The sequence below is a fragment of the Sander vitreus genome, chromosome 23 (genome assembly GCF_031162955.1).
Source record: "Sander vitreus isolate 19-12246 chromosome 23, sanVit1, whole genome shotgun sequence".
Classification (NCBI taxonomy): Eukaryota; Metazoa; Chordata; class Actinopteri; order Perciformes; family Percidae; genus Sander; species Sander vitreus.
The window spans coordinates 5,029,531-5,056,024 of NC_135877.1; the positions used below are offsets into that span (position 1 = coordinate 5,029,531).

At 42.2% G+C, this 26,494-nt stretch overlaps 1 protein-coding gene across 6 annotated transcripts in view; it reads left to right on the plus strand.

Moving 5' to 3' along the window:
* nav3 (neuron navigator 3) overlaps window positions 1-26,494 on the plus strand; it is a 221,515-nt gene that overhangs the window by 78,247 nt on the left and 116,774 nt on the right. For all 6 annotated transcript variants that reach the window (XM_078243124.1, XM_078243119.1, XM_078243120.1 and 3 more), the window contains exons 4-5: window positions 12,653-12,725; window positions 19,926-20,100. In XM_078243124.1, the coding sequence (XP_078099250.1) occupies window positions 12,653-12,725; window positions 19,926-20,100 (248 nt within the window). The remainder of the gene's footprint in view (window positions 1-12,652; window positions 12,726-19,925; window positions 20,101-26,494) is intronic.

Genomic DNA, 26,494 nt, shown 5'->3' on the forward strand with positions numbered 1-26,494 from the left:
AAAAGCAACTTGTGTTTGAGCTTACGTACTTAAGGGCCACACAGAGTAAAGTAATGGAGCAACTGAGAAAAATATGGGTGGAGGAAATGTAAATATATACAAATAGCCGCTGCGCCTGATTTATTTGACCATTGCAGCAGAGGAAACTGCATCTGACATTTAACATCTGGGGAAAAGCTGTGTACAATCGGCTGCACTGTTTTATCGGACACACACACACACAGGGTGAGACTATAGCCGGGGTTTAAACAGACAGTAAGAGAGACAGTGAGACAACATCACACAATGAAAACGCTCAGTGACTGCAGATCTTTGCAGCAATCTATGGAGGTGCATCAAAAAGTTGCTTTACAGTAGCTCACCGTGATTGGCTTATAGCAAGTTCAGTCAGGTATATTATGATTGAAGCAGCCAATAATACTCATTAAATAGGTGCGTTATATATATATATATATATATAAAATATCTGTTTAATGCAAAAAGCTTTATGAGGTATCTCCCACACAGATTTTTTTATAACCCATCCATCACTGGTCTTTTTTTGTGTGACCCAGGCAGTATCTTGTGGGAGGCTTAGTAGATATGCCCCTCACTGTTTTACTCTTGAAGCAGAAACTGTACCACTGTTTAAAGATGCAGTAGGTAAGATTTATAAAACTAACTTTCTGTCATATTTGCTGAAACTGACCCTATGTTCCAGTAGAACTACACAAAGCAGGTCATTTAAAAAACAAATCCAGCTCCTGTGGCACCACCTACAGCCTGTAGTGTGATTTTCCAAAAATCCACAGCTCCCTGTTCAGATGCACCAATCAGGGCCAGGTCTAACTGTGTGTCAATCACTGCTCATGCATACACATTCATTCTCCCTTGTGGGGAGAGGGGCTTAGAAGACTGTTTGGGCTTTAGCGGAAAGGGGGGGAGGGACTGAGAAGTTGTCGATGTTCAAATTTTAAGTCAAGCTAAGTCCTGGATCTTCACAATCCTACCTACAGCACCTTTAACATGGCACTGTTGAGTATTACTGGTCATCAGCAGGTACCGTATGACCGGTTGTCTCTGTCCATTTAGGACAGTGTTTTTTTCTGCACGGCCCCCCTTTTGTAGATAAAAACGTCAATAAAACGACAATTGGCAGTCAAATCAGGCTCCTTAGATTAAATTGTGGTCACCACTACATATTGTCTTGTCTTTGTCTTGGTAGTTGTGGGGTATGGTGTGGCTTCATCATCTGCTTCACGTTTACCTGGCAGTCCTTTCACAAACATTTTAAAAAAACATTTAATACAAGTTTTGTTGCGTCATAGCTCTGTGTACTTTACACTCTACACTGTAATCAGACGCCATGAAATTGCTTTGTTTTAGACTAAATATAGTAGGACAAAAAAGGTTGAGAACCAAAAGGTTGCAGTAGCAGGGCTGTGGAGGTATTGCTGGTCAGCAGGTTATGCAAACAGATGCCTGAAGACTAAGAGTCAGCAGCTTAACCTCTCTGACCCGTTTGGGAGAAACAGCCTCAGACAGGAAGACTGACAGCCAAATCTGTCGCCTGTTAACAGTAATGGTATCCATCATGTTGGTGATGTTCACCTACACAGAACAGGACTGTAACACAGTGTGTGTGTGTCTGTGTGTGTGTCACAAAGAGGACAGCCGAGTCATTCCCCATCGGCTGGAGTGAGTTTAAAAGCCATCAAGAAACACTTATTGCGGTCTGCGTCTCGCCCCTGAAAAACATCCTCTGCTCATTTGTTCCCCTCGGCTTACTTACTTTAATGTACTGGTACACTAAAGATAAATAATAACACCTACATCTTCTTTCAGCTGTTTATGTATTTACTTACAACGCCATCAACTGAGATGAGATCAATCAAGATTCTAGCTGCATCTCAGTGTTTTCGACTAGAGACTTAAATACAGTTTTCCAGTCTCCCAGTTGTTTAATATTTTACCTTAGAGAGACACTCACCTGGCTGGCGATTGAATGAACTCTTGCCAAAGCCAGTCGGGTGACGAGCGAGATAAACCTTCAGTGCCGTTCTTTGCTCTTCTTTCAATGAAGAATTACCATCCAGTTCTGATGTAACTGATGCTACTGCAGCATCTACGCTGACCTGTTTAGGAGCTGCCATTGTTGTTTTGAACGAACAGTCGCCCCTCTGTGTCCTCACACACGCCTAAACCACTACCAGTAGCTCCTCACAGGATGCTGATTGGTCCCGGGATTCTCACGTGATTTCGTGATATCTTGATCTTGATCGTGAGAATCCAGCTTCTATGCAAGGTGACTATTTACTAGCCTCAGGAAAAGAACTATGTAGTCTTTGAAAACTGTCTCTGGAGGGAGCTCCCTCCAAAGTTTGAATATGTAACCCCGATGATGTCATCAGGGTTATCCCAGACTGGATGTGGAGACTAAAAATGAATACCAAAAAAGCCTGTGTTACAATGCTGTGGGAATTTACCTGGTAGAGACTGTCTTAACAAAACCCTTCATGGAGTTGCATCATGGGAAATGTAGGATCCAGTTTTCGAGCTCTAAAAGTCAGGCCTCGGTCTCTGCTGCTCCGACTTTTTACCATATTTGAAAAAATCTGTTTCTAGTGAGTCGCTCAACCTTATGCTTCACTAAATTGCTGAAGTACCCCTTTAATTACACAGCCTTTTCTGGAGTTGGCCTCCATGATGATACACGTTTCCAAAGATATTTAAAGTGACACTGCAATGCCGCTATTGTTCCTTCATAATTTTGCTGCTGTAGAATCACCCATAATTCCACTGGAGCTCAGGAAAAGATGCGTTTGTGATGAAAGGAAATAGAATTGAGAAAAAGGCACAGAGAAAGGTGACAGATGAAATAACAACAAAGGCAATCTCTGCATGTGCTTTGCATCATTTCGCTGTTTATTGAGGCAGCAGACAGAAGTGATAATGAGATCTGACTGGAGCAGTGTAAAAGAATCTAAAGAGATTAACCCAGACATTGATGAGGTGACTCGTTGGTCTTTGTCATCCATGAAACATCCTTGTTTGACTCGCTCTCTCTCTCTCTCTCTCTCCCTGCCACTCGTTCACACAGCCTACACACACACAGACGGGGTCTGTGCGGCAGATGCGCAAAGCCACCCCGAGGCCCCCAAGTTATTTGATGCTGTAAACATTTGAAATTGAACCACCATATATAATTGAGACATCCGTGGATATAGGCTTGTGTTCCCGTGCAGATCCTGTTGATTATACATCGTGTGTGTGTGTATATGCTGACGGAGCTAGTACTGCAGCTTCCTAAAGAGCTGGGGACGTCACAGTCAGTAAAACCCTTAAAGAAAATGATTGTGTTATTTACATGAATATGAGGCACGGTGTGATAAAAATCAGCTGCTCGGGCCTTGTTTTGTCTCTGAAGCTTCAGCTACTTAAATTGAATAATTTTCAGTTTGGTTTTCTTGCGTTCTGAAGAGTTTTATGACGTACAGTTTCATAACATGTAGGCTGCTATGAATGCAAACATTGGCTTTGCCAACCCGAGCTGGCCAAATAAATCTGGATGAACGGGGTTCAGCGTGAGGTTCACACTCATGGTGTGAGCAAATTACCTCTTTTATTAAAGATGTTAGGGAGGAAAGGCAGATCCTCAGCTATCAGCCATGACAGATTTCAGTCAGGGCATGGAATTATGTGGGACTGCCACCGTGATCAATATTGCATAAAACAATTCTGCAGCTGATGCCAGATGAGAACATGTTTCTTTACTTTGGGTTTTGACATGATGAGCGATGATCCCTGAATTATGAGACGGGATCCTTTAACCCGGCTGCCCCTCTGCCCATCCGCTGCTGTAAAGCTCTGTCCCATTTGATCCGTTTTGATTCATCGCCTGTCAGCCGCTGCCTGCTTTTGGATGCATTTGGAGTGATAGGGCAGGGTGAAAGAGGAATCAATGGAGTGTTTGGGCGAGAGCAGTGTCAGACCCCCAGTCTGAAGAGAGAATGAGAGAAGTGGTTTGTTTGGTAAAAGGAAGGCTTCAGATTCTGAATAGTGAAGTACTCTCAGCGACCATGTCCTTCAGGTCTTGGATGTTGAAGGGAAAAAAACACCGAAATAATTCTGGCCTTTTAGTTTTTTAAACCCTTTGGGCCACAACTGTGCTGCAATAAGCGGAGGGACTTGGCTTCATCTGCATGTAAATACTTGGCTTTCCAAGCAGCTCAGCTCAACAGCAATGATTGATAAAGTATATTCTGGCTGTAAAAAACATCCCAGTTATGTGTCTTCTCAGAGTGAGTAATGAGCTCTGCCTCATTTGGTTTCAAGTGCCAAGAGGAAAAGGAATAGGTACAAAAAGTGTGTATTCATCCTCTCAGCAACCTCTCAAAACTTTGATACAGGGGTGTCTGAGGCAAAACTCATTTTGTTAGCTTTCACCGGTATCGATTTGGATCTGCTGGTTTAAAACGATGACACAGTGGTTTGTAAACGAGGGATTTTGATTTGATTTGTTTGGATTCCCCTGAGCCATCGCTTAACTTTGATTTCTGCCTTAAGCAAAAGAAAGTGATGCGAGAAAAGTCAATCAGCTCTTTGCTGTTTTGGTTTATACCCGCAGCCTCCAATGACTGTCCCTGACCCCACTGGTGATTCAGATTCCAACTACCAGGATGACATATGAGCACGATTTTAAATGTGGGTGTAAAATAAATGAACATTGACAGCATTTAGAAAATGATCACTGGGTTGACAGTGAAACAGATTGGAAAGAAAAACTAGAAGTCAGCTGAGTCATCCCGAGACTTACTTACAAAATAGCGTTGTTTGTGAAGCTCGAGTCATCTGTGTTTTTGAAATACGGACTCAGGGATTTAAGGTGGCATGTATTTTCCAGTGGATATGTAGCATTTTGGAATAAAACCCCTCAATTATCGAGCTGTTCTCATGTGCTGTAAAGCGCTAACGCCTGGTTTTCCAGTCCTGTCTTGAAGGAGGTTGTTTTCTGTCCCGTAGGAAGTGGTAATTAAGGTGTTGGCCCATTTGTATTTGACAGTTGCATCTAAGGGAAAACACTTTCCAATTCTAGCCATTATGCATCAGTCACTTGATATGTTTGGAGAGGCCCAATGGCCCCAGCCAGCACACTTTTCATGAGGCGAGGCAATTAAGCTGCAGATGTAGCCACTGTCTCATTTTGTGTCTCACCAAGTCTCACTTCACACCAGGAGTGGAAAGAGTATCAAAAAACACTAAAGTACTGTCGCAACTTACCAACTTTGCTCTAGAGATTTACCAATTTATTTACATTTCGTCGGTTCATCGGTTTTTACAAAGAACACTCTTACATGTGATCTTGTCCATGCAGCTTTAAAAGGACAACGCTTGTCTTTCAATGGAAGAAGTACGAAAAGAAGAAGAAAACCTTAAACGATGCAGTGCAAAAACAGATTCTGGCCAAAATGCAGTGTTTGTGTACTTGTTGACTGCTGGTAGGACCACAAATGGCCAATTTACAGCTGCTCAAAACCTACGTGTGCATTGTCATTTACTCACAAAAAGTGCAAGCCAAAACTCCTGAAATAAAAGTGAAATTTCAGTAAATGCAAAAACACCGTAGCAGTGATTTTTATCCACTAAACTTGTCTACTAAACTCACATATGCTTTACATAATAGTTGACCAAACCCTGCTGATTTTATATTTATTTTTTTTCATTCTTGGTTTCCATTCATTTGTTTTTGGTTTAAAAAAACATGAATGAAAAAAATGAATGAACAGGCTCTTGAAACAGAAACTTAAGTATTGAGTGGACGTCGCATCTATATTCATATTTGCTTAAGATCATACATGAAAATCACTCACCTTTCGGTGAAATTCGCCATTTTGAAACCAAAATAGGTGACCTACGTGAATCGTGTAGATTCCATGAGAAAAAGGGCTGCTAGTCATTAGATGCTAGTCTCAAAGCTTCGGTCCGTGCACTCTGTCATACGAGTACGTTACCGGCAACGACAGCTACCGCTGTGACTGCTCCTTCACTGACCGACCGTGTTTGTGATATAAACAATACGACGTGTGTGCACGTTCATAGCGGAACATGATTTGTCATTAACGATGGCCACTGTGTAAAAGCTATCTGAAGCCCAAACCGCCCTGACGCTGTCTGTTTGTTATCAGCATGGCAGGTATTTAAACATCACGGCCTTGTCCCAGAATTTAGACGTCTAGATATATAAAAAGCTAAACAATGCAAAGTTTTTAATAAATGTACACGAAGCAACTAATGTCAACATGGACAAAATCATGAATGAACTAATTCTCTTTTTTGATGATGACCTGGCCAAAGTAACAACACAACATGTAGAAAGGATAGTTTTCACAATGATTCATTGTAAGATTATGATATTATTACAATATGTAAATCTACATTGATTCTTAATTTAACATATGGTGGGAAGAAGTAAAAATTGATCCAAAAGTTTTTAGTTTTTATTATTGTGTAATGTCAGAAGGACTTTAACTGTTTTGCCAGTCAAATTCACTTTAATGAGTGCATATGAGTATATATTATAAGTGTTGGCAAAAATGTGAGTGAAGCAGCTACAACTTACAAATACACAGGGTAAGGTACCTTTAACCAAGTAGTAGGTCTAAGCAACAGAAGCTGTATTCTTAAACTTTGAAAATAGAAATTTGAACTTCTCGTTACACGGTACACTCGTGGTGAATGCCGAAGCTTTCAGCCACATAAACGGAGAAAAACTTGGAACTTGGTGTTCCAAGGATATCACAGCTTTGTGTTCTATGCCTCTATACATAAAGTCATGCAATCCATCTTTAAAGACGCGTTTGCTGTACAGGATGGTAATGGCTGCCAGACATGTTCATACAACTGGTCTCCTCTTCTATCTTTTCCCAAACTCATCAGTGATTTCAGAGAAGACAGCACAGGTTGGAGCAGGGAATGTGGGTTTGCCTCGTGTCTACCAGCCATGGTACAAGTTTTTTCTCCGCTCTGCTGCCTGTGTCAGTTGGAACGTGATATTTTGATTCGTAGCGTAGCCTCTGTAAACGAAACATAGCTTAACTGAAACTGATTATCGCAGAAACTTAACAGCTCCTACCTCAATATTCTTAGTGGCAAGTTTCCTTTCCCGCAGTGCAGTGTGGCACATGTGCCCTCCTGTCACTTCTCAAAGTGGGCCCCCCCTTTCCCCCTGCTTCAAGTACTTCATGATTGGGTGAAGTGCGCCTCATCAAAATGCCCTTTTCCAAATTGCTTTTAATGGTTTTGTGGATCAGTCTGATGCCAGCCTTGCGTCGGAAAAATAAATGATGTCGGTTTCTCGAGAAGCTGTTACAGGATGCCGCAAAGCCAAACCGCCCACCAAAGTAGCAGTTAAACATCGCCAGAACCCTGCGGAACATTAATGCCCCAGCCGTCATCAACGCCTTCAATCATTACCCCGCTTGTTTACGTCATTTCAGAGTTAAGGCCGACTAAAAACAAACAGCGGTTTCGTCTAAAAGCCTCAGTAATGTCTTGTTCTGGTGTGTCTTAGAGGAAAAAGGCGCGCGGTTCATCGGTGATGCCTATCCTTTATAAAAGACAGAGAGGTCTGTCTCCAACTAAAGAGATTTACTGTGTGTTTATGAGTTCACTCCTTTTTTGTCTTTATCAGCTATTAAACCAGCCTTCAAACACACACGCGCACGCACACACACACACACACACACACACACACACACACACACATACACACACACACACACGCTGCCTGTGGAAGAGATGCAAAATGCTTCAGCAAAGCCTCCCAAGCCTTTATGCTGAATGTTTGAAACTTGCCTAATTAAGTAAATAAGTCCCTTGATGAAAATGGCTGTTATCATACAAATATTGTTGATTACATATCATCCGTGCCTACAGCCTGTTTATTTTGGCAGAGCATTGCACTTTGAGGACTCGTACATGCCAGGTCATACACATGCTCGGTGTAATTAAGACTATAGTAATGAGCACGCTGCTCGGCACATGTCTCTCCACATAGAAACTTCAGAGAGTTTGTGATAATCAAACACCGGGGCACATGTGTCAGTGTGTGTGGGAAGAGAATATGGGAGCCCACATGTGAGGGGAGTTGGGTGCCCGCTGTGGAAGCGGAAGGCTGTGAGTTGTGTCAGGCAGACGGAGAAGCTCTGTGTCCAACGTCCCTGTGGATACAACCAGTGTAAACATGTCAGTCTGTGCAGAGAGAGTGCTCTTCTTCAGTAACTGTTTGAGGTACCCTTGAGCAAAGTGCTTGGTGCAGAGTGCAGCTGCTCCGAGAGGCCTGTAGCAGAGGATGTGGTTGTATTGGGCTCACAATACACGATACATGGCTCACGATACCGATAATATCACGATTCTGCAATAAATATATTGCTAGACAATCCTATAATGATACATCATGATATCGGTCTAACTATGAATTCAACATGCCCATGAAAAGGTTAAGTGCAGGTTTACTCTCTTTAGTCACTGCAAGTCCAAACTGTTAAAACAGCACAATTCTGCAGCACAAATTTTTCAGTCTGTAAATTGAAATGACAGAACTATAGTGCAACTATGGGTCCAGACCTTGGACTTAAACGTGGCGGGGGCATCCCGTTGAAAACCCCTTCCTCTGGTTAACTTCTGTTCAAGTTTCCCTCATTCATGTGTTGAGCGCCACCTTGAGGATCCGTGAAGTAACGACGCTGGGAGCAGGGAAATCTATTCAGAGCGCCTTATTTTATTAATCAAAATATTGATATTTAGGGCACCTGGGTAGCTCACTTGGTAGAGCGTGCGCCCATATATAGAGGTTTACTCCTCAACACAGCGGCCGCGGTTTTGACTCCGACCTGTGGCTCTTTGCTGTATGTCATTAAAAATTCTATAAAAATAAAGACCTAAAATGCCCCAAAAATAATCTTAAAAAAAAATATATATATATGTATATGTAAGGGCTATCAAACGATTAATTTTTTTTATTCGCGATTAATCGCTGAATTTCTAGAGTTAATCGCGATTAATCACGTTTTATCACATGATTAAAATTCTATTATTTTGCATTTCAGAACAGTTCTTAAGTACATATTAACAATGGAAAGCAATTGTTACCAGTGTATCTTGATTGGGAATCAAATGAATGCAAAGAAAGTTACCCTATCCTTACTAGAGTCAATATAGTGTTTAGTAACTCCTAAATAATGTTGATTATCACTGACGTCCAGTGATCACCAGTTAATGAGACAGCGTTTGCACTTTGCAGCAGTTCCAGTTTGGGCTGCTTTCTCCGTGTGGTACAGGCTGTGTATGGTGAAACTACTGTCCCCATCGACGGCAACGAGACGGGTCAGACCATGCCAACCGTAGTACGTCTTTAAGACCCGAGTCCTCTACGATGCTGACAGGTCTGCAGTTAGCCTGCATGCTAGTGGGTAGCATCACGTTAACTGTACTACTATGCTTAACTCCGTAGGTGGTAGCTCAAGCTTGATGTGCTTCGGTGATATTTTAATTCGGCTTTACATAACGTGCATATGGCTTTCGACTTGTCTACGAGCCGTCCAGGAGTTTTGGAAAATAAAAAGCTCCATTCAGGATTTCATTGCTGCTGTCTTTCTCCATCATGCCTGCAGCCTGCAGCAGCAGGATGTGTTACGAGGAAGTGGCAGCTTGATGATAAGTAACGGTGCTGCAAAGGGTCAAAATAGTAGCCTGTTAGGCACGACGCAAAGCCGAGTGAAGTGTAAAATAAATTAATAAATGCCGGCATGCAATTAATGCGATTAAAAACAAAAAATTATCGCATCGCTTCGGCTCTTAATCGCATTGCGATTAACACGTTAACGCTGACAGCCCTAATATATTATATATATATATAATAGGGCTGTCAATCGATTAAAAAATGTAATCTAATTAATTACATACTCTGTGATTAATTAATCGAAATTAATCGCATACATAATTAACGGTGCCTGAACCGAAGAAAGTAAAAAAAGAAAAGAAAAAAAAAGGGTACTAAACAACAGTTGGTGACATTAAAGAACGGCTTGTTTATTGCTAAGGCCATATGGTCAAAATTAAATGATTTAATAATAATGTATAACAATAACTTATTTCACTAGTAAATTGCTGTTGAACGACAAAAACAACAACCAGATATGAAAAGGACATTTACAATAACTTCAAATGCACCACGAGGCTGTAGTTTACCAGTTTCATTGAACGCACCGTCTGTGTTGTTTCTCCGACGGCAGCTGCAGATTGTTACATCCCGGTGTTGAATCCTCTACAGTAAAACACAGTCACACTTTACACCATTTAGCGTTAGCTGTCAGCATTTTAACCGTGTTTAATCCAGCTACTAGCTAGCGGTAGGCTAACGTTAGCTGCTGTCGAGTATAGTGTTAACTAGCGTCACGTGCAGCGGGGTTTGTGTTTCCTGTAACGTCTGTTTCAGAGCATCAGAGAGAAGCCTAGACATATCAGTGGCACCAGCTTTTCGTCTGTATGCAAATGTCAATATGGAATGGATTAATCTGCGTTAATTTTTTTAACGAGTTATTTTTTCTCAGATTAATTAATCGAAATTAACACGTTATTTTGACAGCTCTAATATATATATATATATATATATATATATATATATATATAGATATATAGATATTTAGTGACATCTGTCTCTTGCTCAACAAGTCTTTCAAATTAAATGACAAAATACGTATTTTGATAATCGATTGATCAGTTTGAGTTAAACATTCTTGTATTCCAGCTTGTTAAATGTGAATATTGTTCTAGTTTCTTCTCTCCTCTGTGACAGTAAACTGAATATCTTTGAGTTGTGGACAAAACAAGACATTGAGGACGTCCTCTTGGGCTCTGGGAAACGCTGATCGCCATTCTTTTACCATTTTCTGACATTTTATAGACCAAACAACTAATTCATTAATCAAGAAAAAAGTCAGCGCATTAATCGACTATGCTACACTATATTAAATGATGTGTTGTGATAGTCAAATAGTTTGTTACGAAGGGCTTCTCTGCATCTTTGAATCAGCTGCATCTGCTTCTTCTCTGATCAACTCCAGCAAACATCAAAGGGCAGAATAGACTGGAGCCAGCCAACAGATTGATGAATATCCTTGAATAGTGCAAACATATGCAACAAATAATGTTAAGGCATGTTACAACAAAAAATAACTTTGCTTATGAGTAAACCAACTTTATAAAAATCACCCTGTTCTCTAGCTTTCTGTAGCTACTTCTCTCAGTTGAATAACATGTCAGAGAAACACACATCATTAAGCCATGGAGGACTATGGAGTTCAGCTCAGTGGGAGTATCCAAGCGGTCCGTGTGCAGATATGACTCATTATCCTGGTTCTACAAAGTCTCCCTCTCGTTAATAAGGAGACACAGGGACCCTGAGTGAGAGAGCATTAAAAACACAGCGAGCTGAGAGGAGTTACAGCTCATGAATCATCATTCGCCCGATGGGCGTCCGGCTGAGTTGCCCGGCCTTGCCTTTGTGTAGCCTTGGCACACTGCGCTGACGCCAAGCGCTCCGACCTTTGACCTCGTCATAAAAAGACCTCCTGAGGGGCGTTGGCGGCTGGCCACCATGCTAATGAAGCCACCCGTTTGCCACCGACAGTGGATGCTAAAAAAATCCCCCTACTAACTGCGACCTCAGTTGGCCTTTGTGAAACTGATAGCAGTTTGCAGAGGTGACAGTTGTTGACTATGTTGTGAAAAGGCCTCAAGTAGGGGCCCACTGACCCACACACCCTGTGTGTGTGTGTGTGTGTGTGTGTGTGTGTGTGTGTGTGTGTGTGTGTGTGTGTTTTCCAGTGATGGAAGAAGTGTCCAGAGCCTTTACTTAAGTAAAAGTACTAATACCACACTGTAAAAACACTCTGTTACAAGTAAAGAATGTAAGCATCATCAGGAAAATGTACTTACAGTATTAAAGGTAAAGGCACTCAATTCAGAAAAATCGCATCAAAACGGTTCTGTCTAATCATTTCAGCTGTACTTTTAGGCCGTTATAACAGTTGTATTACTTATAATAGAAAACATCATATTTTATAAACTAAATGTGTTTTGTGTGAAAAATCCTTAATCTGTAAAGTAACTAGTAACTAAAGCTGTCAGATGATTGTAGTGGAGTGAAAAGTACAATATTTCGCTCTGAAATGTAGCGGAGTAGAAGCAGAAAGTGGCATGAAAAGAAGAGATTTAAAGTACAAGTACCTCAAATTTGTACTTAAGTAGAGTACCAGAGTAAATGTTATATTTCACCACTGCTGTTTTGTGTGTGTGTGTCTACAGTGTGACAATGTGAATCTTGTTTATATCGGCCTCAGTGTATATATGGGCGTGTGTGTGACGTGCCAAGGCAGACTGCACCCGGGCTGTGGCGACACACTGCGGTCACTATGTCACGCAGCCGGGTCCCAGGGTCAGGCGGGGGTCGGGTAATAACCACACAATGATGCGCTTTATGGGTAATAACGCCGATAGTCGCCGTCCTGTGAGCCCTCTGCCCCCGAGACATTTAGGCTCGTTGAATGTTAAGCATGGTCACATTCTTGCTGTGTCTGTCCTTTGTGCTGACTGTCGGCCGTCTTCTCAACAGATCGAGAATGTGGACGCCTGCCTCAGTTTCCTGGACGCCAGAGGAGTGAATGTACAAGGGCTCTCAGCAGAAGGTAAGAAGAATAAACAATACGTAATCCAAGGCCTGATTGAACTCTTAATTGGATCAGTGGAACAGCAGGCGAAGGTTGTACTGCGAACTTCTAAAACTGGAAAATGCATTTTGGCTCCAGCACTACCCGATCTTCTGTGGGTAGCTTTCCATTTCTTCACAGTACCAAATATCTTTAAAAAAAACTGCTTAAATCCTATTTCCAAGACATACTATTATACTTCACAGCAATTGAATTTACCACGTCGGTATCATGACAGGGTGCACGGTTTCTCCATCTCCAGCTTCCACTATGGCAGTGTAGGCAATCATTAGGGCATCAAAGGGGATTGTGGGAGGATAAAAAACTCCAGCGAGGGATTTGCCTCCCAACCATCACGGTATACAGTACATGGCTTATATGACAGCCATGACTGCAGCAGGGCTCTGGACTGAATGACTGCTTGCCAAATTGAATGATAAGCTAAAATTGTCTCACAAGGCCAGGGCTAAAATTACAGTTAAGCTCCAAACTATCTGTTATGATTTTGTTTTACACTTGATTTGGACTCTGCAGGAAGAACCCAAGATTCCCTCAAAGTCTGTAAATGAATCCAACTGCAGTCCGTTTTTTTTTTTTTCCCTGCATGCAGAGAGCTGTGTGTTCAGGGAAACACACGCCAGACGCTGCACGTACTGTAGCTTTGCATCCTGTGACATGTCCTGTTTGACACCTATAGCGCACACCTGACATGCCGTACATTAAGACATAGTCAAGGCTGGCATGTCCCAAATAGTTGCTGTCCTGTGAAAACCATGTATCTCCAAAATGTCAACTTTTTAACAAGCTAAAAACATCTGGTTACAGCTTTGTGACATTGCGTTTTTCAGATAATCCAATTGGGTTTTCAAATTATCTATTTAGCTTAACAAAATACGAGAAATTTCACCCAATCTCTCTGTTGGACTGAACATTTTAAAATCACTAAAATTGGAGATACATTGTTTTCACCGGACAGGCACAGATGTGATAACGCTGTTGCTTTTCTGGACCTTTAGAATGTGTCAGCTCTGAGAAATGATTCTACAGTATTAGTGTGCAGGCTTACACAGAAAACCACCGGTGCACTGCAGATGTGTTGACGCGTGTTGTACGCCACTGCCTTTTTTTCTTACTTGGTACACCAGAAATTCTTGATTTAATAATGACAGTGTAAAAAATCAACATATCAAAAATGTATGCAAATAAGGAGTGATGTGAGAACTAGTTGGCTGATAACCTAAACTCACTCTTTCTGATTGGGTTTTCTATAATCCCATACATACAGCTACACGCATGTCTCAATTATTCTAGCAGAAAATGTCTCCAGCTGTTATTTAGGACTTGCAGACCCAATGTTGTTTCTGCTCCCCTTTAAACATTAAAGAGGTGTGCGCCCTTGACCTCTCCAGCAGCAGAAAATAGTCTGAAGCCTGACACACACACTGCACCCCCCCCCACAGCACTAAAAACAGCAAAGTGACTCGCGAGGCCTGGAATTTCAAAGTGGGCCTGTAAATATGTGGGCTATTGGGTTACTCTGTCCATCACTGTTGCTGCTGCATTTCATCACTCACTTCACTCAGCCCATCTCTCTCTCCTTCACTCTCTGCCTTTGTCAGCCTCATTCTCTTACTCTGCATGTGCTCTGTGTGTGTTTGAGAGTTGAATTGGATGGCCATGTTTGCCCTCTCCTGTCTAATTGAATCAGCCCAGGGCTCTCCAGATTCTGTTGGCTGACATATGCAGTCTTTATTATTTGGCATGGGTTTAAAAAAAACAAAGTGGAATGTTTGATGCGCATACAGGCACACGATTTTTTTTCTTCGTCTTTTCCCTGAGAGAGCCTACTTATTGTAATAACCTCTCTAGAAGTCCCCTTGCATCTCTTTGGTTTGGGAGGCTGTAAACTGAAGTTCCGGAAAAAACCCATCATGTTGTAAGAGTGTTATGGTTCCCCCTCAGACGTTTTTCGCTAAGGGAGGTTATAGGCCATAATGAAAACAAGGCAAGTTCAGTGAAAAAAAAAAAGAAAACGCTACAAAAAAGTTGTCGTTGTGAACCTGCGTTTAGCGTGGCTCTCTAGACTCTTAATCTTGTTACAAAGAAAAAAGCTCCATCAACTTTAACTCACATGTGACCCCCTAAGCACAAAAAAAATGTCATCAAAACCACAAAAAGAAAAAGGTTTTACTACTTGAAATGTGATAATTATCCACAGGAAGTTCAGTCTACCGTTACCAGCTTTTAAAAAGCAGGTGTAAAGCTCCGAAACACACATTTCCTGCAGTTGATAATGGGTTACAGTGAGGGGTCTTTACAGCAGGTCATTAAAGCCTCTTTCCACTGCAGGGTCTCTGCAGCTGACACCATACAACAGGCTCTTATTGCTTGTAGTGCTACCTACAGAATGACCTGCTCACCACAATAAAGTCCCTTGTGCTTGATCTCAGTTGGTGCAAAATATATTTAAAAAAAGCTTGTATTTCATTAGGTCACCGCGCTGGGTCAGCAAGGGCTACGCGCTTGTTCTCTGAGCAGGAGGTGAAGCCCAGGGCAAGGGTACGGCTTTAAAGCTCAGTGTATAGCCTGTCCTTTATGGCTGCAAACAAATGTCTGACTTTGTAAAAGGCACTGGGCTAGAAAACACAACATAACAGTTGTTTAAATCTTAATTAGGAACTCAGAATTAAATGGAAGTCAAACAAAGGAATTAAAACCAAGTTTACAGGGAGAAGCCCAGGGCAGCGGCGGAAGCGAAGACATAAGCAGCTGTGGAGTCGTAAAGAGAGACCCTGGCTAGATATGTTTTGTCTGGGGATTAAACCCAAGAAAGGTTGATTAAGTAGGTAAAGACAGAATATAAATTTATATTCCTTAAATTTTCACACAGTATTTGTCTTCCTCTTTGTATTACTTAGCCTTGCTAGAACCTCTCGTTCACCTCCTCCGAAGTCCTATGTGACTCATGAAATAACTAACCTCTCCAAATAATGAGAGAGAAAAAAAAAAAAGATTGAATGAAACCGCGTGAACCACTTAAAAAGGCCCCCAGAAGCAGAGACACATTTCCACTGAGCGTGGCCCAAACAGAAACACTGCTCCAGAGCGGCAGGGGATGAAAAGTCTGTGTATAGCTGAGAAAAAATGTCTAATGGGAGCTTTAGCAATGTCCTACCACTGTCTCATAGAATCCAGCTATCCTTTTCTCTGTCACAACTTCCCCCAAAACAATACATTACAATACATTTTCAGCAGACACACTTACGGAGCTTCGGCCAGACGACAAGCTGAACTGCAGGAGATTGATGGTCAAGCAGAAAAAATGTATGAAGTGCTCATATCTCTCCTACACCATTGTGAAGGAAAAAGTCAGCACGGTGCTCTTTTGTCTGTGTTGCCAGTGAGAGTGCTTGAATTTTGGGCAGAAAGTAATGCTATGCTGCACAGTAGCTAACTTCTCAAAGTCCCTTTTCATGCATAAATCCTGCATATGTCCTACTTTACAATTGCAGATAAGTCTTCTTCAAACATTGTGCAGCAACACCAAAATAATTAGAAGATAAAGCAGCAGTTGGCTCAGAACAACCCTGGTAATATACACTTTGCGTTGGCTGAAACATTTTAAAGAAATGTAGCTGATACCACCCGAAGTATCGTTTTATATCAACATAATGATGAAATGAAAAGATTACACCGCGGTCACGTTGTCCATCTGTAATTTGGCCATAAACAACCAAGTCTCTTGCCGTTTCTTGAATTTGTCTGACGATTTTGGCGTTGGTCCCTTGGGGACAGAAGTTCTCGAATCTCGTTGTCTGTCCAGTTAGACATTTTCGTTGGCGTCTTCGTGTAAATCACTCTTCCCCTTCACCCTTGGCTGTTTGTTTTCTTTCGATTTCGTACCAGCTGCATAATAAAAAAACACGCCCACTCACTTGCTGTGAATTCTCCGGACACTGACCTGTTCTGTTCACACATGAGCTCGATCGGACATTACACGGACTTTGTGCTAGGGAGCTGGCAGGAAAAAGTCTGTCTGGAACCGAGTACACAATCTCAGGTCTGCGGTGTCAAAGTCACGCTTGGCCAACCATCCACCCTGACGTTCGTATGCCAAAGAGCCACCGTGCAAAGACACTTCAACAAACATGGTGTCCTTTGGAAGTGAGATTTATAAATGGGCTACATGTGTAACACGGCAACAGAGGAAAAACTAATGGATCGAGTGATGTAAGGGTTAGGAGGTTGTACCAGGTACAACCTCCTAACCCTTACATCACTAATTTTCATCATCATCAATCATTTTCCTTCACTTGTGGAAAAGTGTCTTTTACGTTCTCACATTGAACAAAATTGCATGTGGTCAAGTGTTTAATATTTGATCCCTGAGTTACATTAACATTCTATATTTTTCTATCGCTGCCAGATCGCCTCTAAGCTAGTTCTGAAAGTAATTACAATTAGTTAGTACAATTTCCCCATGATACAACGCTACCTAGCCCAGGATTTGTATATTATTGTATAGTAATTGGATCAAACACATGAATGTATGATTTCGCATATGAGCACAAAGCGGAAGTCATGAAAGTCTTAAAACTAGAGTTTCACACGGGGACTGTCGCTGTCCGATAAGTACAAGAAACCTGATGTGTTCTACACATGCGCAAAGATGGTTGAGTTTATGCATTGACCTCGAATGGTTAGGGGATCAGGATAGCCCATTGGTCACGGGATAGGACCTAAACCAATTGGGTTTCTGGTACGGATCAGGTACTGAAGTGACAGGGACATGAAGACAGGGCTTTAGAAGGACCCACCTTCAGGCCCTTATCACGTCAGTTGATACTGTGCTTTTGTGGTTCATAATGCCGAACAAATGAGCTTAAAAGAGTAATCCTGGAACATTGGGGCCCCAGGACAGTTGTCGAATTGCCTGGTACACCTTTTTAAAGTTTCCTTAAAATGCTCAAATGTACTGTTCTGTTCTGACCCTGACATCATGGCCATCTTCCCTTTTGGGATGGATGAAGTATTATTCTTCCCCGTGTCCTCGTCATTATCCTTTCTGGTAATTTTACCAGACCCCATCAGTTTCAGTCCACAGCGGCTCTTTGGCTAGCTGAATCGGCAACATTGTCTCTCCCTAAAGCACAGAAAACGCTGCTGTTCAGACTCTCTAAGGCCCAGTATAAATTACCGCCTCTGGGTGTTGTGGAAAAATGAAAAACACCCCCAAGAGATTAATCTTTCCCAACTTTCACAGTCTCCAAACAGCATAGTGCAGCCATGTATGGCTGGGGAGAAGGTTTGAGCCCCACCAAAATTGAAAAATGGAGTAAAAAGCCCTGCGTCAGCGGCTGCTATCCTTCCCGTGCCTCTGTGTGCCAGCTCTCACTGAGGGTTTGATCTGCAAAGTCCATTTCACAAATGGGTGCGTTAGCCACAGTGATCAATTCTTCCGCCTCTGTGACTGCTGAATCCCATCTCGGGCTGTGTGTGAAGGAGTCTGCAAGAGATGCATTTGTTTGAGTTTTGTCTGAGCTGGACTCAGGAACTGTTGAGGATAAGATGAACACCCCAAACAGTGTTGCTCATTGATTAGGAGTGTTCTTGCCATCGCCAGCTCAGCATATTTAAAAGGTAACTTTCTCTGCAGTGCTGCAGTTTCTTGGTGATGCAAAAAGAGCAATCTAATCTCTTTAATGCTCACGCATTACGCTTACGTCCTTTGAGTTCATTTTCAATATGAATGCATTTTGGATCATTGTGTTTCATCTTTACTTTCACCCTTATCTGTGCTACTGTTTTCTAACTCATTTCATTTGAGTTGTCATTTAGGTCATGAACTCCAACTCAGCTCACCTTTTTATCTCACCCATTTATATAATTTTACCTTTATCACTACACAGAAATGTGTCACTTCTGTCATCGTCCCACAGCATCTGTAAATAAAACCATCAGTTCCTCATTTCATGGGGAAAGCAGAACGGTAATTGAAGTTCCTGTTGTATATTTTTGTCAGTTTGGCCTCAGACTTGCCGTCACACCAGCCGTCTGCCAGTAAAACACCAGTCCAGAACATGTTGAGGTTCACTCCTAAATACACCAGCTGTGTGTTAGCAGATGCCTTATCTATGACAACTGGTGCTTCTTGTCAGCTGTTACCTAAATTATTCCTATTTAGAGTGTTACATCATGCTGAATACAGTTACATGATAAAACTCTGCATATAATATACAGTCCATCAGTTTCTCCTCCAGTTATAGCCAGTGTATAATTACTCTTATAAAACTTGTATGCTTGCCGAACAACAGCTGCACTTGAGCTCTATCCCGAAGTATCTTATTTTTGAAAAAAAAATTTAAGTCAACATATGTTCACTTTACGGTGTTTGAAAGATGCAATACATGGTCTGGAAAGTATTTTTTTTAGTGTCACAGGACACTGCTTTGGTTCTAGACAAGTGGAAAACAAAAGCGGCACTATTTTCACTTGCGAAAAAAGTGGCATTATTCCAATAAAAAGCATTTGTTCTAGTGGAGGGCAGATGCAGGGTAAAGCTGTATACCCCTGTACACCATGGTTATCATAGGAAACGAAAACGAAAATAAGCATATTTTTAGTAAACTGAAACTAAATAAAAACTAAAACCTTGGGCGCCCGGATGGCTCGGAACTATATTACTATATTGCCAGGTTGAAAAAAGTGATTTGGTTTTAGTTTTTTACAGAAACTGACATTGACGTTCCAGGAGATGTGGATGTGCTATAACTGCTTCACATTGGACACTAAAGTAGCACAAAGATGAAGCATCATAGCTATTCCTATACAGTTCTTAAACAATGTATTTTGTATGTATATAGTAGCTGCATACTTTTGAGACATTATCCGGCCCTAACAAAAACAAAACTTCCTAAAATTCCTGTAAAACTAAATTGTTCTGAAAAACTAACTAAAACTAACAAACACTCTGAAAACTAACTTAAACTGAAATGAAATGCAAAAGTAAAAACGGATATAAAATAAAATAAAAAAACTAATTAAAAAATTCTAAACTATAATAACCTTGCTCTATACAGTAGTAATGCATAGATTCAGGATCATATCATCATATGATAGTGGAGTAGCGCTGTAAGTACCACAGACGCTCAGATTTTCCTTTCTGTTTTGTCCCTGCAGAGATCAGGAATGGCAACTTAAAGAGCATCCTGGGCCTCTTCTTCATCCTGTCGCGCTACAAGCAGCAGCAGCAACAGCAGCAGCAGTACTACCAGTCCCTGGTGGAGCTCAGCCAGCAGACCAGCAGCACCGCACCGTCCGCCAGCAGCCTCAAGACACAAGAGATGCAGTCCAGGTACCATGCAGCGCTCCGGATAGTTGCATTTCAGTACTTTGGTGTTGGCTTTGGGTGTCATTTGGGCTAGTGTCGCATTGCCAGACCTTCCTCCACAGCGCTGCGGAGGAGGGTCTGGCTAGTCCAGAAAAACGTGCTCTGGTTTATTGGCATTTCTTTAAACCAATCACAATCGTGATGGGCCTAAGCGCCGGACGGAGCCGCAGTGCCTCTGCAAAATAGCCTCCGGAAGGAACTTGTTTTGGTGGAACATGTGCACGTTCAGAAGTAGTTTTAGTCGTGCAACAGAAAACTCAGATTGGACAGATAGTCTAGCTAGCTGTCTGGATTTACCCTGCAGAGATCTGAGGAGCAGTTAACCATAGTCCTCAGAAATCCACCGGTGTTTTTGCCAACATAAAGAAAGAGGAAGGTGACGGACATCCGGCGGAATTTCCGGCGGCACCTGAATTATACCGTAAATGAAACATCGTCGATATAGACTACATTTAGGTCAGATGTAGCCTAGAGGTTGCAGAAGCAAGCTTATGTCACTGGCTTGAATTAGTGGACCAATTATTTTTAAGGATCCATGCTGGAAGAGAGGTTGAGAGATTTATCACTTTTAGATGCTTAATTAGGTCCAGTTAGAGATTTGTAAACAGGAATTTGTTGGATATGACCGCCTCTCAGTGCAAGATGAGTAACAGCCTTCATGGAAAATGTAGCTCATTAGGGCGTTCGCTGCATCAGCTCCATTAGGAGGTTTTGATCCAGTCCAAGCCTCAGAATGTATGGGAAATACACTATTTCCCTCTCTGGTTGAGACATAAATTAGAAGATTGATACGACTCTCGTTTCTGTTAAGTTCAAAGCTACAGCCTGTTAGCTTAGCTTAGCATAAAGACTGCAAGCAGGGGGAAACGGCTAGCCTTGCTCTGTCTGAAGGCGACAAAATCCACCAGTGGTCGAGTTGCAATGTGGGTAATGTGGGTGCCAGGTTTTGACAAAGTAGAACAATGCGTGGAATAGAAAAGACAACTGTGGTTCTGCTGCATCGATTCTTCAACAGTCCACCTTGAGTCCGACAATTTTACAGAAGTGCAATGCTAAATCTGTGCAGAGCTCCTTTTTAAGGGATGGTGAGTTGTCCTTAGTTTAGCAGTTGTAGGTTTACAATATGAAGAGGTTTATGAGGTACTTAATATTAAGACATGCATTGTACAGTATTGGCATACAGGCAGCTAAGCAGTAAAAGGCAGTAAAAGCAAAGGAGGCCTGACCGGCTGTGATGTAAATAGACAGAGCAGGCCTAAGACGAGCATCTAAAGGAAGGCCTGACATGCCACACATGAGCAGCATTCCCCTTGACCAGATCAAGTTACTGCACTGTACTGTTTTTGTGTGTGTGTGTGTGTGTGTGTGTGTGTGTGTGTGTGTGTGTGTGTGTGTGTGTGTGTGTGCGCGCGTGCGCGTGTGCTACTAGCCTGATTCTTGTTCTAGCTGTACATCCGCTAAAAGCTTTGTGTCCCTCTCTAGCCTGTCTTCTCTTGCTCCATGACATATGGGGACATTAAATAACACACACACACACACACACACACACACACACACACACACACACACATAGATGACCAACTCTTTCCTCCTCATGCCATTTCTACTTAAGTCTCTCTTTCAGTTTTCACTTTATTTATACTCATGTCTCTCTGTCTCTCTTCCTACGCCTAACAGGAATAAGTCAATTATCTTTGTGATGGCCAATACATTAACTGATAACAGAGAATCTATTGTATCTGTATAATAACGCATAGTGTATTCCCATTAAGATGACACATACACTGTGTGTGTGTGTGTGTGTGTGTGTGTGTGTTTATCTATGTGCAGGTGCATGCGTAGAATCAGTGCAATAAGAGCAATTAGTGTTAGCACTTGGCGAGAGGGCATAGGCGTAAGATGATATCGTCAAGCGCTTTAGCCCCGAGTTCGGCGGTTCGGAGGTGGTAGCGATCGGTGTGTGTGTGTGTGTGTGTGTGGGGGGGGGTGAGGTTATCAGGGGCACAGCTGCCTCCCATTCCCACACTCCTGCCTCCCCCACCCGCCCCCATAACAGGTGGAGAACGCTCTCACACACACACACTGAACAGTGAAGTACAAAGAAACACTGCTGCGTCAGTCCAGCAAAACCAGGACACACCCACACACACACACACACACACACACACACACACACACACACATACTGATAAAGCCATTACATAAGTTCATCCTCATAAAATACAAGGAAGTGTCTGATAACAAGTTGGTTGGTTGATATTTGAGGTGTTATTTTTTCATGACATATTTGAGGGCTCTCCCCCAATAAGAAGGAGAACCTATAAATTCATGGCTGAAGGTCTTCTATAAAGACCAAGTGGCTCAGTTCATTTCCAAAAAGACCATCTGCCCTCTCTGTCCATGGCCCCAGTAATGTCTCACTGCCCTGGGCTGATAAGTTAATCACGTTTGAATATTGAAGGCCTTCAGTCGAGGTCAGAGGATCACTCCATGTCTGCCAGTGATAAAGTAAGCCATTAATCTGTGAGTTTTTTTTTTTTTTGGTGGGGGGGGAGACGTCTTGGCCATTCAACCGCTATTCTCTCACTGTGTGGCTCAAGAAAGTCTGGAAAGGTGTAGAGAAGGGTAGAGAAATCAGGGAAAGGATGACAAAATGTCGCTTGTATAGTATCACACATATGTGAAGAACAGTCATGAGAGAATCATTTGGCCTAATAGACCTTAAAGGGTAACGTCCCTTTTTTTCCCAACCTGGACCCTATTTTCTTATGTTTGAGTGACTGATGGGAACAACAGTCTTTAAAAATTGGTCCAGTATGAAGCAAGACTGCTGCGGTTGGCTGCAGCGGAACAACCTACACTGTAACATTATTGGGCGATTGCGCACCTTCAATTTAGGTCCACTACAAGTGCTTGTTTTGCCACTGACATGCTCAGATTATTGTTGTAAGTGGGCGGAAATTCACAATGTGCATCTTGCCTATATTATTACATTGCAGCCCGTTTTGCGGGCTGCCAGTTACAGCGTTATCGTTTAATACTCGACAAATTTCAAAGATTTTTGTTCAACATTAGTAATTTAGACACAAATGCATGGGAAACTGGGTCCAAGTTGTAAACAAACAAAATGACCCTTCAAGTTAAGTGTGAATCAGACAGTCCAACAGTACTGGAGTGTGTGTGTGGTGGAGGCAGAATAAGCCAGATGATGCATGCCATGCTGCTGCTACCAAAGTGCAGTTCAAAATGATGTCCACTTGTTTTTTTAATAAGGTTTTAATGGAAAGCGCTGCACTGTTACCGGTGCGCTTTTAAAATTTGTAAAAGAAAAAAAAATCCACCTGACTCACTGATATGTCAGTCATTACAAACTAATGCTGTACAGTCAAACATCATTTAAACCCACAGAACTTTATTTCAACTCAGGCTGACTTTTGGGCAAATGGGTATAAAATGAGGGGCAGCTTGAATATTTCAATTTGATGGAATGATGCAGCCGTTGAAACATGTTTTATACTAGCTGCAGCATGGTGAATGGTGCTTGTCTCACCCAGACTGTGTAGAGTTGAGTTTATCTAAATAATCCACTAGACGTAAAGTAAGTTCTAACTACATCACAAACTGATATTACTGTATCCCTGATACTGTATATGTCTGATTTAAGTTCCTGCACTTTTCATACCGTACAATGCCAACTTCAAATGGATTTGTGATGTTCCTTTTGTTCGATACTTCATGCCTGGCTGGTGTGCAGACTCCTCTTCCTTTTCACCCACCAAGTGTATTCACAAAAAAAAATTGTTTCGAATTCTAATTTTCCAAAGTGATGAATTGCTGTAAGCCCTAGCCAACCCTGAAGATTTAGCATGTCTGAGTAACTTCATAAAATATAAGATAAGCCAGAAGAATGGATGTTTTGAATTAAAAATGCAGAGCCTTTTAAATTATCAAATTATCTGTCTCACGGATTTACACAGTCAGAGACACACATGCTCCAACACACTCTCACACATTTGGCCCACTGCGCATCTACAGTTGTGATATGGGGAGCTTTCTATAGACAGCACCTGCTGGCCTGACTGGTGTCTCTGGGGCGAGGGGATGGGATGTGTGTGACTGTGTGTGTGAATGTGTGTGTGTGACTGTGTGTTTGTGTCCGAGGGGAACTCCCCATTGGACAGATCACGACAGCCCGGAGCCACGGGAGGTTTTCAGTGCTCTAGAAGGCAGGGGGGCCCAGGCCTGGCAGGGCACAGCAAACCCTCCCTCTTTAAATCACCATGTCTCGGGGCGAACAAGTTGACCCCCTGGTCTGGCGCTCCTCACGCCTGCCCACCGCCGTGTCTCGCGACAGGAAGAGCCGTTTGCCTTATGGGAGAGCCAACAGCCTGGCCAAGCCTGACTCGTCTCCTAGGTACAGTTTTAGCTTGTGTGTGTGTGTGTGTGTGTGTGTGTGTGTGTGTGTGTACTCGTCTCCTAGGTACAGTTTTAGCTTGTGCGGTATGTGTGCTGTAGCATCAAGGCAACAGAGTTTGGACCTTTCTGGAAAACCCATGCTGATATGAGGAGGATGGATTAGTGTCAGTGGCATCATGAACTGGTAAATGGTTTGGTTCCACTTGTCCTGTTTGTTAATCTAGACTGTCATACATCATGGATTAAGCATTAAGCTTTTTGCCATAGGTTGTTAATACATACTGTAGATATGCGTATGAATAATTTCTTGATCGTGGTCATGGGATACTGTCAGTGAGATGTTTTAGTGGAAGTCATTAGTCTTGCCAACAGTGTGATGAGTGCAGTTCTACACAAATGCAGCCCATTGTACTGCGTGTTTGTATGTCATCTATTTGAAAAAACAAAAACAATTGTACTCTCTTTTTGAGTTTAGTTTGGTAAGTATCTGCTTGATATGTTTTAAAAATGTGTTTCTATTGCAATACTTATAATAATAATAATAATAATAATAATAATAATAATAATAATAATGACTTTATTCAGGACACAATGGAAGGTCCATAGTAAAGTTATAACTTAATTTCCTACTGTATACTAAATAATGTTCTAATCTGAAAAATACAAAAATGGCCTATGTTCTTGATTTTAAAACATGGGACCTCTTGTAGCTGTTGAAATAATTACTGTTGTCTCTGAGAATCGAGTTGGTAGTGGCGTGATGCTGTCATAGCACCTCAAAACTTTCTAGGGAAAAGTCTGGGCGAATTGTTGGGCGGACAAATCATCTCAATTTGACACTAAAGTCATCACTGTTTGATTTCGATCTCTTACTAACAGTCAATGTTTTTTTTAACCAAGTACTCAGAACACCGATGCAGCCATTCTTTTCTAGCATAACCCGTAATGGTTCATTTTTTGGCATCCAAACCCGGCCAGCAGGGGAACCCCAAATGACCCTTTTTGTGTTGTTATGGTTGGAGGACTTGTTGGTATATTGGTAATACATGATAGGTGCAAGGTGAATGCAAGAGCTTCAACTGCTGCAAGACCAATTTCCAGCAGCTACCTGTAGATGCTAAGTGCAACATGTTGCCACATAACATGCATCAGTGCTCAGCAGATATTGAGTTGACTGTGCCACATGCTCGAATGGATGCGTGACTTTGTGTGTGAGTCGGCATCCAAGCAACAATGCTAGAAGGAGCTGATTATTGGGCTGTGAAAGGGAAGGTCGGATGACATCTCATTACCTGCTGTTATCACGTTGGCCTGAATGCCTGAGCACACGCCATTTTGGATCTTAAACCTATCAGTTTGTGTCTGCCCTCAGGGCTGCGGCTACAATCAGGCTGAAACTGATATTACTTACTTTTAATGGGACAGCGAAGGCATCCAATATCACTTGCATGTGCGCCACAGTGTCGTGGACTATTAAACGGAGGCCCTGTTGATGTATGTTGTACTGGATCAAAAGTGACAGACTGTACCAAATCTCACCCCCCCTTTCCTTCTCCCCTTCACCACCCCATCCCCTTATCCCCTTTCCCCAGTCCTAGATCCTGCCCTCCTGTGTTCTGGTGTCTCTTTTTCCACATTGGAAAGATCTTAAATGCTGTGGGTTGGATATGCACCCCAGACTGGGGACTCTATCCCATTGCCTTCATGTTTCAATGCATTTTATAAAGCTGGAGGTGGGAGGCGGGGGTCAGGATGGGTCTTGTGGTGGAAAAAAACACCACAGCACCCCTCTTTTTTTACTGTCATATACAACTGTGGGCTGCTCCTCCATAAGCTGCACTTACATTACCTTCTCTCAGACTTCTGCGGCCTTTGTTGCCTTTAAAGATAACCCTTCTTTCTCCTTGCTAATAGCCTTGCACCACACTCCCACTCTGAATAC